This window comes from Sander lucioperca, chromosome 14 (assembly GCF_008315115.2).
Source record: "Sander lucioperca isolate FBNREF2018 chromosome 14, SLUC_FBN_1.2, whole genome shotgun sequence".
Taxonomy (NCBI): domain Eukaryota; kingdom Metazoa; phylum Chordata; class Actinopteri; order Perciformes; family Percidae; genus Sander; species Sander lucioperca.
The window spans coordinates 7104030-7116481 of NC_050186.1; the positions used below are offsets into that span (position 1 = coordinate 7104030).

Sequence of the window (12452 nt, forward strand, 5' to 3'; positions counted from 1 at the left end):
ATTACATTTACCAGCCAAATGCTGGTAAAATATGCAATTGGCTGGTAGATTTGCTTCACTCACCAGCCAAAAAAACAACGGTAATCTTTTGAGTGGCTGGTTAAATTTGAACATTCACTAGCCATTTGGCTGGTGGACGAAAAAGTTAATTTTGAACCCTGTATATATATATATATATATATATATATATATATATATATATATATAATACAATAACCACACAGCCAGTGACCTTCATGCGCGTGTCCGGCACGGTGTCCGGGCGCTCTCGGTAATGGGAGGAGTCACGCTCGAGCAGACGTGGCAACACGTGACGCCATCAAAGAGGGTCGCTGGTTCTTGATGGGAGCAGTAAGCTAGTCCAGCTAGCAGGTGAGTAGTCAAGCTGCTTGTCTTGTAACTTGAAAACGAGCGACTCATGATATTTATTTAGCTGGAGAATTATAACATGGATATGTCACTTTCTCTGTATCTACATCTGTTGTTCGCACGAGCCGAGGGTGTTTGTACACGTGTAACGTTACAGCTCAGTGTTAAATGAAGCTAACGCTGAATTCAGTTCAGACCAGAGACTGTAAATAAACTCCCAACATTTTGATGTTGCGTCGCTTATAAACAGGCAAATAACGTTACATGGCCAAGCGTCACATGTCTCCATAAGACAGCGATAACGTTACGCCTCCCACTGCTTTTACACAGAGGAGCATTAACCCGGTACAAACGGAGCCTTCACAACACTGGACTAAACGCGCTGAGGCTTGGGAGTCTGAAAAAGTTCGTTCCATTCTAACCAGTGACGGCAGAGGGCCTGATAGAAGTGACATGGAAGCACAGTACTTCCTACTCACTAGGGCTGTCCTCGAATAAACAAAGTCTTAGTCGACTAATAGATAAATTGATTCAGTATCTGTAAAACTGAGTTTCTCCAAAGAATCATGCAGACGCACCACTTTAAATTTTGTGTTTACCAGAGATGTGCTCATACGTTTCTCGGAAAGAAGTCATTCAGCATGAAGAAGCATAAAAAAGGACTATTGGACTAAAGGAATTTTAGACTGAGACCAAAACGACTGATTCATTGGTCGACTAATCAAAGACGAGAAGGTAGCCCTAGTGTGTGCTCTGTTGTGTATGGAAATGTGTGTTTATGTGTGAGCTGCTAGATACTCAAATTTCCTATCTCTTCTAGTGTACAGATCTGATTCCAGTGCTCTATTTTTCTCCAATTTATAATCTGTAGCTCACTGTATGGAACTAATTGCAATCAAGGTAACATGATAGCAGGGATTACATATAAATTACATTTATTCTGAATGAGTCATATCAACACGTTTAATCTAAGTCTGAGTCTTTATATGCCATCTGTGGTCAATGCCTCATATCTGTTCACTAGGTTAAATAGAACGGTGCATCCTCCGTGTTAGTATGCAGACATTAGAATTGGTTGGCTTAACAACAGGATGAACACATCCTGATCAATCACAACATCTTCCTGCAGCTATATTCTGGGCCGAAGTGAAGGTATAAGGCCAAGAAGATGATGGAAGAGAGTGGAATCGAGACTACGCCTCCTGCCAGCCCTACACCTCCTCTGACTGTGGCTGCCACAGGCAGCACCCCGCCGATCGCCGTAGGTAAGTCAAGATCTGTCATAGCCCACTGATCACCATAGGTAAGACATGACCTGTCATAGCCCGCTGATCACCATAGTTAAGACATGACCTGTCATAGCCCACCAATCACCATAGGTAAGACATGATCTGTCATAGCTCGTCGATCACCATAGGTAAGACATGACCTGTCATAGCCCGCTGATCACCATAGGTAAGACATGACCTGTCATAGCCCGCTGATCACCATAGGTAAGACATGACCTGTCAAGTGTTGCTATGTAGGCAGACCTGAGGGCGTGCTTGTTCTAAATCTCCAGTTTTGGATCACCTACTGTATATTACTGAGCTCCCCCTTTATTATTAATGATTAATATTATTCTGTGTGAACAGGGCTTCAGATTGTAAAGAGAGGAAATTAGTGTCACTGTGGTCAGTTGCATTGGTCAAGATAAGTTTATTATCATATCTTACTGAATGTAGCACAACCAATGAACAAAAACATTTGGTTTTGATGACATCATCAGGGTTTTTCCTGGCTCATAATGGGCTTTTGGGGAGGGGGGGACTACGCACGGCAGTAAGCATTACCCGTCCGCGTACAGTAAGACAAAGAGTCTGTTACCTTATTTGACAAATCTATGCATTTTCCTATTATTTCTGACAATTTAATAAACAAAAATGTATATTATGATTGAGTAAATAAAACCCCAGTTAACACAGTGTTTCCTCTATGTTGATTTTGTAGTGGCGGCCCACCATGGCAAAATATCTGCCACCATGGTATCAGAGATAGGGCTGTACAAAAAATGTAGTCGCGGTTGCCTTTTAAATGATCCTGCCGACATAATGCACCCCCGTTGGCTGCCGCTCACATTGCAATTTAACAACAAGTAGAACTACTCAGAGGTTATTGGGCCCGTCCAGTTTAACAACAAGTAGAACTACTCAGAGGTTATTGGGCCCGTCCAGTTTAACAACAAGTAGAACTACTCAGAGGTTATTGGGCCTGTCCAGTTTAACAACAAGTAGAACTATTCAGAGGTTATTGGACCCGTCCAGTTTAACAAGTAGAACTATTCAGAGGTTATTGGACCCGTCCAGTTTAACAAGTAGAACTATTCAGAGGTTATTGGGCCCGTCCAGTTTAACAAGTAGAACTATTCAGAGGTTATTGGGCCCGTCCAGTTTAACAAGTAGAACTATTCAGAGGTTATTGGACCCGTCCAGTTTAACAACAAGTAGAACTATTCAGAGGTTATTGGGCCCGTCCAGTTTAACAAGTAGAACTACTCAGAGGTTATTGGACCCGTCCAGTTTAACAACAAGTAGAACTATTCAGAGGTTATTGGACCCGTCCAGTTTAACAAGTAGAACTACTCAGAGGTTACTGGGCCTGTCCAGTTTAACAACAAGTAGAACAGACAGACCTGTTCGGACAGACCTGCCCCCACTGCTAAAAAAAATCCTAAAGGAAACACTGTAACAAAACTGGTTAAATAATGATATTAATATTTAAATAAATAACCGAGAAAGTCCGGTATACAGGCTGACTCTCATATTCCAGTTTATGTTCTGCTTGTTCAACGGTTGTTTGGTAAATTGCTGTTAAACACATTGAGAGAAGACCTGAATTGCTATTTGTATTCTCATTTCTTACCAGTACCATTTTTGTGCTGGTGATTTCCCTTTGGGGCTGACTAAAACCTCTTTGGGGGGTGTCAAACATTTCTCTATGCAGGAAAAACCCTGGTCATTTGTAGGGTGGGGAGAAAAATCGATACAGGATAGTATGACGATATTGTGGTGGATTGATACACAGACTCCAAGGATCTTTTATCATATAAATTGCACATCAGAATTTAACCTTTTTGCTACTAGAATAATAACATGAATTGTTTTTTCAGTCCTCTAGATGGACCACAGTAACAGGCCGGCTACATTGCACGCGTAACGTATGCGGAGCAGATGTTCCAACACTACGCTTCCACTATAATCAATGAAACTGGCGACATAGGACACGAGAGCAGCGCGTAGTGGTGTGTATGCTCCGCGGAGATCCGCTCTACAATGGTAAAAATAGGGCAGTCTTCTTTTTATATTTTTGACGCGAGGTGTGTGCGGCCCTTTTACACAGAAAAGGATCATAAAGTGTCTATATGTCTTTTAAATTAAACTACCGATATAAAGGAAAAAGACTCAATGACTGTCAGTTAGCGTATTGGCAGTTTAATTTAGAATTTCTGTTTTTATTTCTTGTTTCCCTCCCCTGCGTCCTCTGATAACAGCTGACAGTAGATTAATGTGTCCTAGCTGGAACTGAAGAAACAACAACAGTCCCAGGGGGAAAGCCCACCGTCTCGTCTGTGACTCGCACAATCCTACACCGTGTGCGCGCAGCAGGTGTAGCCAGTTTGAAGATACATTCCGCGGCACATCCACTTCGCGGTCTGCATAAGTTATGCGTTCAATGTAGCCGAAGTGTAAGGTGTAACATTCTTGTGTTTCAGGTCTGTCCAGCCCTCTGTCCCTCCCTGGCACCAGCTCTGTCGGTTCCCCCGCAGTCTCCACCGCTTTCTCCCCTGTTCCCTCCCTCCCTGCTTTCAGCAGCCCTCTGGCCACACACCCCTCCCTGTCCTCCCCGTTCCCCCCTCCCTCTACTCTCGCCTCCCCGTTCACCAGCAGCTCTCCGTTTCCCCCTCCCACCTCTGCCTCTTTGCCCCCTCTGGCCGCTCCCATCGGGCCACCTCCCCTTTCGGCTCCCGGCATGTCGGCCCCTCCCTCAGGCCCGCCCGTATCCAGCTTCTCCATGAGTGCAGGATATGACATCACACGGGGTCATGCCGGTCGTACTCCGCAGACACCGTTGATGCCGACATTCTCCAGTCCTGCCGCTATGCCAGGTAAGAGCCACGCTGGTCTTCTCCTGTAACACACACAGAGCAAGATTCCCCGTTAATCCAAACTCTCTCTGTATATCTCAGTATGAATATGTTCTGAAGATTGTGTCACCCGCAGACTTTCTAAAGACTCTTCTGAAGAGTCTGCCATGTTTTTTTCCTCCTTGGCTACTAGCAACTGTTTGGAGGAGGGGTGGTGGTGATTACCGAAGGCTGTACGCGCCAATAGTTTTGTCATTAATTAGAATTCCTCATGGGGGAGACAGAAACTATGCACTATATCTTTAAACATGAACCTTGTATAAGAACAAGGAGAGATGCATTGCACCGGGTTGTAGCACGATTGCTATTTTCCGCCCGTAGTCGCTAGGCAGCGAGGTAAACAATAAATATTCAATGCAAGTGTAGTCCAAAACATCAGAATATACAGTCATACAAACACATTCACACCTAATTTACAATAATATAAGTATGTGCAAAGTTGCATCAATAAAATGATCATGGTCACATCCTAAAACCAGTCTCCCAACCCTTTTTCCCAACAAAGCTATGCATTCAAAATCCTAACCCCTCCCATTACACAGCCGGCCACAAAAGATCATGTAGATGTATCAATACATAGAAGGCTGCAGTTATTGCCAAGTTAGAGCTCAGACCTTTCATTGCATATATATAATTATATATACTTATACACAACACAATTACATTTGTCACTTGGCTTTAAAAATGGTCTGATATCTTCTAGGTGTGGGACCAAACCCCATGGTTCAGCAGCCAGCCATGACAGGAGGATTAGATGCTGGATCTCCCATCACTTTCCCAGAGGAGCAGGACGATCCCAGAGGACCTGGACACGCCAACGCTGGTGGAGGCATCTGGGGCTTTTTTAAGGTAACACCGCTCCTGTCAAATGTGGCTTGGTGACATTTTAAAGCCCTTTCCTGACATGGAGATGATCATGCTTTAGCAGTCGAGCCCTTCCCAGTGCTCTGACCGCCATGTTGTGTGTTTTGTCTGTGTGTGTCCTCAGGGAGTAGCAGGTAACACTGTAGTAAAGACAGTCCTGGACAGAACCAAGCACTCTGTGGAGTCCATGATCACCACTCTGGATCCTGGCATGGCTCCATACATCAGTAAGTGGACCTGCTCGCTCCGCATCGCTACATCAGCCCATAATGATATAATGTGCTGTCCTCGATGAACGTTCCATAAATGTACTTCTGCTCTCCAGAGTCTGGCGGGGACATTGACATCGTGGTGACTTCAGATGAGATGAACGTGGAGGCCGTCAGAGACGCATTCCAGGAGGTTTTTGGGATGGCCATGGTCACTGGAGAGCCCGGTCAGTCCAACATCGCCCCGCAGCCGGTGGGCTACGCAGCCGGAGTCAAGGTCAGTCCATTGCTGCATCTCCAAACTGTTCTGTGTCAAAGTAGTTTCGCATTGCCAGACCTTCCTCCACAGCAATAATAAATATATTTACTATTGCTGTTTACTAAATATTTCTTACTAAGTATTTCTTATCCGATTAATCGATGGAATAATCGGTAGAATACTCGATTACTAAAAGAATCGATAGCTGCAGCCCTAATACATAGACAAGCCCTGTGTCATTCTGTCCCTGCTGTTCTTCAAGACTGAATTACCAAGCTGTGCTAGAATGTGGGTATCCAAACTTCAGGGTATACAACTTGTGTGTGTGTGTGTGTGTGTGTGTGTGTGTGTGTGTGTGTGCGTGCGCGCAGGGGGCTCAGGAACGCATTGACAGCCTGCGTCGAGCCGGTGTGATCCATGAGAAGCAGCCAGTGGTCTCTCTGGAAAACTTCATCGCTGAGCTCTTTCCCGACAAGTAAGGAAAAGACCTCTGACACACACACATATGCACGCAGACGCACACGCACACTCACTCTGAGAAACCCAAACAGTTTTATTTAAACTATTTGCAGGCCTTTTTGTTTCTCACACACACACACACACACACTTTACATATTTACATCTTACACACTCAGTGATGGGAAGAGATAATGGAACCCATTTCAGTAGCGTGCAGTAAACACCACCTCTGTGGATTTTGGAGGCTATAGTTTGTGGTAGTTTGTAGTGTAATGGACTGAATCATACTACATGCTGAGTACACTTTGTTTCCCTTTAAGGCTGCGGTTGACAGGTTTCCTACCTGCTGGCTCACTCACCAGCTACGCTGACTGTTAAACAGTCCGTTGTGCTGTTTAATTCCTCCAGTTTCTGGATGTCCAGTCACGTGTAGGTTTGGGTACCATTCACATTTTAACCAGTACCGGTACCTGAAATTCGATGCCAGTACCCAACAGTACCTTTTTACTACTTTAGTACTACTCCTCTCTGTGTAATAGCAAAAACATTTATTTCAGTGAATAAATAAGTCCAAACCTCTCAATTTCAACATTTCATTTATTTAGGAATTTTACACACTACATGAAATAAAACCCCTCCCTTCCTCCTTCTCCCCATCCCAAACCCACCCCCACCCCCTGTTAAATCAAATCATTAGTCACTTCTACATACATTTCACTGCACCTTTTTATTCTTCTGTTCGTATCTTATTCTGTTTTAGCCTGTTTTATTTTCTACCTCTCTCACAACTGTTTTTAATAGTTTTATGGAACACCCTTTTAAATTGAGCGCTTTTGTGCCTGTCTGTCTCTCGGGGGAGACACTTTGTTTCTCTCACTACACCTAGAGTCAGTACTCTCTCCAAAGCTAATCGCCGTCACTCTCTCTAACACACACTCCACACACACGCCGGCCCTGCTATTCTGTTAAAGAGATCGACACACACACCAACGCACCAGTATAAACTTCAGGCCGCTTAAGTATGCTACAGAGAAAGCTCTGCGTGGAGACTCCGCAGAAGCGTAAAGGAAGGTTGTTGGATGTTTTTAACCAGGTGTGAGGTGTGGGATGTTCATGTCAGAACCCCTGTGTTGTCTCCAGGTGGTTTGACATCGGCTGTCTGATCCTGGAGGACCCTGGTCACAGCATCCGCATCGAGGTCTTCACACAGGCAACCCCTGTGGCCCTAGATCACGTCCAACAGGTACGCACCAGCAACTGTCAACTGCATGCCGGTTTATTACAATACCCTAATGTGTCTGATAATATGGTTGGTGGAAAAACTGAGATTTCCAGAGAAAATGTCAAGATATTTTGAGACTAAAGTTCTGAGAACAGAGTAAAAGGTGCCAGTGTGCCCGTCGGATTGTCAAATAGCTTCTAAGCTCACTAGTAAATAGTCTCAGGAAGGAACTTGTTTTGGTGGAACATGTGTATGTTCAAAAGTAGTTTTAGTCGTGGAACAGAAAAGTCAGATTGGACAGATAGTCTAGCTAGCTGTCTGGATTTACCCTGCAGAGATCTGAGGAGCAGTTAACCATAGTCCTCACAAATCCACCAGAGGTTAGAACGCCAACACAGAGACAGAGGAAGGGGACGGACATCAGGCCCTGAAAATAAAGTAGTATTTTTTTCAATTTATCTCACAAAAAAAAAACATTCTCTCCAAATTACAAGTTCATTGTAACAGGTTTCAGACTTTTTTCTCAAAATATTTTGACGTTACTCTATTTTTTCCCCCATATCAGTGGCCCAAATACATGGCTTTAAACATGACAAATTTTATCATGTGTTTTTTTTTTTTTTTTTTTTTTATCAATAGATATAAGTGTTTAATTATGACTGACACCTACATTTTATCATTGATTATCTAAACCATGTTGATTATGAAAAGAGGAAAGGACGCTAGGATGGAGCTCCATCTGTTATCTGTACTAGGGAAGCCACGGGGAGGAAATGTTCCCACTGACAGATAAACCTGGGACACCACCGGTCAAGAAAAGAAAAAGATCAAGAAAAGAAAAAGATCATCGTTGATGACGCGCGATATCTGTTTCATCTCTAGCCTCTCCGATGGAGCTTTCCACTGCGTACACTTTGAAGGTTACAGCACCTAGAGGCCACATTTGTCTAGAGTAGCGGCTTTCATTCATTTTTTTTGAGTTTTTTTTATTTGATGAATGTGGGCGCCTGCATGCAAAATGAACTAAATGGGTTTATGTCTGTGGTGGGGCGAAAGGAGCAAAACGACGGCCAGTAATGTAATCAGTGTATACCCAGACACCGTGTAACACCGGCTACCCCTGAAGCCTAACCTTTATCCTCCGTATCCTGTGTAGGGTGGTGGGGGGGCTGGAGCCTCCCAGCTCACTTTGTTTGTGTGCTGGCTGTACAGACGTTTAATGTATCTGAATTTCCTTGGCACTGGCATCTTGCCTCCATTACCCAGATTCTCCACCGGGAGCGTCTGAGCTGCGTTCCAACTACATTCCGTTTTTGTTCCGTCCTCCGCCACACGCCATACCACACCGGGAGCGTCTCAGAAGCGGAGCGACTCGCAGATTTTATTGTCTCTTCAAATACTTTACAGAACAATCCCGTGTTTATTAAGCTAGTCTCTACCTTCCACTGCAAGCTCTCCTGTAATTAAACTCCATGTCTTCTCTTTACTGGCGTTGTCCTGATATAAAGAATCTGTGATGTCTGTCAGCTCCAAGATGAATCTCTCGTTGTCCGTGGTGTTGTAGAGGAGACATAGACGATATAGGGGGTGTGTCTTTTGGTAAACTGACTAGATGCTCTCGCTGTTACTCTTCCTGCCCGGCTGTCTGAACGCCCCGCGGCTCACGTGAAAACAGACCTGGCGCGTATCTTTGGTGGAGAAGAGAGCCGCTTCACGCACGCTTCTGGGACGCGGCGTGACGCGGCTGGTGGACTATCAAGAATTGATTTGATTGGCTGTTGGAGTCGCAACGTGCACGGAACGCTGCGCAGACGCGCCCGGTGGAAAATAGGTGTTAGCGGTATTACAACTGCAGCCACTTCACGTTTCAACCACGCTAGCTTATTGTCATTGACGGGGACGAATATCAGCTTCAGCCTTAGAAACGTTATTCCTGATCACATCAGACAGAAAGCTCCAGCGACTCATCAAACTGTGTGTGTAACCTCCCCCTGTGCAGGCTCAGTCGCTGACCCCCCCTGACTACAGCCTGCGCTGGTCCGGGCTGATCGTCCCAGTGGGCGAGGTGCTGGAGCGCAGCCTGCCAAACGTCAGCCGGACGGACTGGCACCAGGCCATGACGGGCATGGCCCGGCGCCAGATGATCCAGAGCGCGGCCAAAGCCCTGGCTGGTATCTACAAACAGCAGCTCCCCCCCAGGACTGTGTGAGGCCCAATGCTTCCACTTCCTGTCACATACCTGGAGGAGGCGGAGACACGTCAGAGGAAAAACTGGCTGATGGGACAGCGAGCTTCCCTCGTATCTCCCCATCCATCCGCCATCTGTCCTCGCGGGGCAAAGCCAAATGCACATTTCTTTAAAAGACCTTAATGCTCCCAGATGTTTACTGAGGTCCCAACATGTCAGAAGGGTTTTACTGAGAGGCCATCCCATATCTGTATCGTCTGTAGCGGCCTTTAAGGGGAGACACTGCAGTAAACTAACACATATCAGCAGCAAACTTCCCCAGTCGACTACTTACATTAAGACGGTTATTTTTTTTGTACTACAAGTTTTCTGCAATTTTAAAATTTTAATTTTAAATATGCAAATGAGGCCTTATTTTATTAAAATATGTGCTAATTTGCCAACATTTCCAGAACGGAAATGTAAACATTAATAGAGCCTGGTTCAAAGTTCTAGTTTCATTTTATTGACATTAGAGTCAGTTTTCTACAGACGGAGTTAGGTTTAATTTTGGATATCTTTTTTTATCACTCCATAAATCCGAAAATTCTGTCAACATTCTGTAACATTGAGACATTTTGAAGACACTACAGGTGAATAGGGTCAACATTTAACTAACAACATTAAACTTCCCCAACTGATTACTGACACAATCTTTGTATTACAAGTTTTCTGAAATGTTTAAATATGCAAATGAGGCAACTTTTGGTGAATTTAGAAGTCTACAAAAACAAATAGGCAACGTGTTGTCAAATAAATGTTTTCTTTCCACATGTGATAAAGAAGACATGTTATGGAAGCAAAATAGCCCAAAAACTCAAAATTAAAAAAAAATGTTTTTGCGTGTAGTGTCTCCCCTTAACTACTATGGAATCATCTCATTGTCCTCCATAAAAGGTTCTTACACATGATGTATATTATCAACAACCTTAACACATATTGTGGCAATATTTAGTTTTCTTGTTTGTTTTTTATGGAAGCTTCTGGTTATTGTACAGACTATTACATGGGCTGTGTCCCAGTTGCATTCTATGTTAGTAGAGGTCATCAAAGATTTTAAAAAGAGAGCCAATCCAAAATGTGGTAGAGCCAGACGGAGCAGAACAGAGAGAGAGAACGCCAACGCTCCGACCCAGCTACACTAAATCAGGGGTGTCAAACATACGGCCCGTGGGCCAGAACCGGCCAGCCAAAGGGTCCAATCAGGCCCACTGGATGACTTTGCAAAGTGTGAAAATTGCAGAGAAGTAATTCATTCCAATTCCAGATGTACCACTTTAATCTCAGAGAATATCCAAGTTTTTTCTCTGAATATTACCCCTCTCTCCCGGGTCCGTAACATGATTATTTTCCTACAACGGCCTTAGAACGCTGTTGGAGCAGAAGCAACTAGCGTGTGCCAACATCAAGCTGACAAGAAACTCTGTGGCAGATCAAGTTTCTGATCTGTCTGGAGAGGTCTACTGGTCTGGCCCACTGGAGATGGGAGATGTGGCCCATTCACTAAAATGAGTTTGACACCCCTGGACTAAATAATGTCTAATGTGGAGCTGGGCTAGGTCTGGGATACTAGGGACTGAGTGGACCTGTGAAGTCGGCCACTACATACTGTAACACCGTTAATTCCACTTTGGACTACAGTTTGGAGGGTACTATTAGTAAAGCTACTGCTAGTTTCACATTTCAAAAGCTTAAGTAGCTGGTAAACATTTGGCTGCTCGAGCCATCCATCCACCGTCCACTTCTCTGTTCTTTCTTTTCTTTGTTTTACAATTTCTTTCGAGCTGTAAATAACTCCTTTCTTTGTTTAAAAAAAAAAAGTCTTAACCGTGGTCGTACGAACTTTCTAGAGGGCCCGTTAACCCACCTTTACTCACCCTCGCTATTTATTGACGCTATTCCTAAACTCAATTCAAACAACTTTATTTATCTCTAGAGGGCTGTGCGGTAATTACATTAAACACAAATGAATTTGTTATTATGTAACATTTAAAATAATGAAATAATAAAGGTATTAGAAGTAGATTTTGACACAGGGCCTTAAGATCAGAAAACACCTGAAAGCCTTTATAGTGTCAGCTGATATGCTGCTTTAGTGCGGCATATTCCCTTATTTTCGTGTAAAATTACAGTTTTTTTGACCAGTAGAAGCTGACTACAATTTTATTTAGTCAATGCATAGGCGTAATTTACAGAGAGGAGGGTTACAACCCCCCCAATAATCAAAACTGGCCAGTGCCCACCAAATATCTAATAATACATTATTTACATATTTAAAGACAATTGCAACATAAATTGGTGCAGACAAATTCAAAACTTAAATTTTGCTCAAAAGTGGAGATCTCAAATTAGTGTTGATGGGAAATGTAGGCGATTAAAGCAATAGATTCCTCAGTGCATGCTACTACAGTGATCAAAAAAGCTGAGATTGCTGCAACATCTGTTGATCCCCGCGGTTAGAGAGGAAATGCCCTAAACATATTCTTTGTAAATCTTTACACTCATTTCTTGAAAGAACCAAGCAGGCCTGACTTGTTGCACCGTCCACATCTTCAAAACTTGACATTTTCAGCGTTTAGCTTGCAAACTGGAAGGTGGTTGTTGTTTCCTGAAGCGAAGGGATTTTGAGCAGTGTAAGGAATGTACTGTCGTTGATCCAG

At 43.8% G+C, this 12452-nt stretch overlaps 1 protein-coding gene across 5 annotated transcripts; it reads left to right on the top strand.

The window, feature by feature from the left end:
* The first annotated feature begins 241 nt into the window (after positions 1–241).
* On the top strand, positions 242–10703 carry prrc1 (proline-rich coiled-coil 1). 5 transcript variants are annotated; one of them, XM_031282287.2, is made up of 9 exons: positions 242–372; positions 1499–1634; positions 4121–4513; positions 5256–5401; positions 5541–5643; positions 5742–5902; positions 6256–6359; positions 7484–7586; positions 9565–10703. In XM_031282287.2, exons 2-9 carry the CDS (start codon positions 1538–1540, stop codon positions 9772–9774), a joined length of 1317 nt encoding a protein of 438 aa, XP_031138147.1. In that variant the 5' UTR covers positions 242–372; positions 1499–1537; the 3' UTR covers positions 9775–10703. The 5 variants fall into 5 exon arrangements, with proteins under 5 accessions (XP_031138147.1, XP_035847476.1, XP_035847477.1 ...); XM_035991583.1 differs by having other exon boundaries at positions 289–375; positions 1497–1634; XM_035991584.1 differs by lacking the exon at positions 242–372 and adding an exon at positions 950–1104.
* The last annotated feature ends 1749 nt before the right edge of the window (positions 10704–12452 follow it).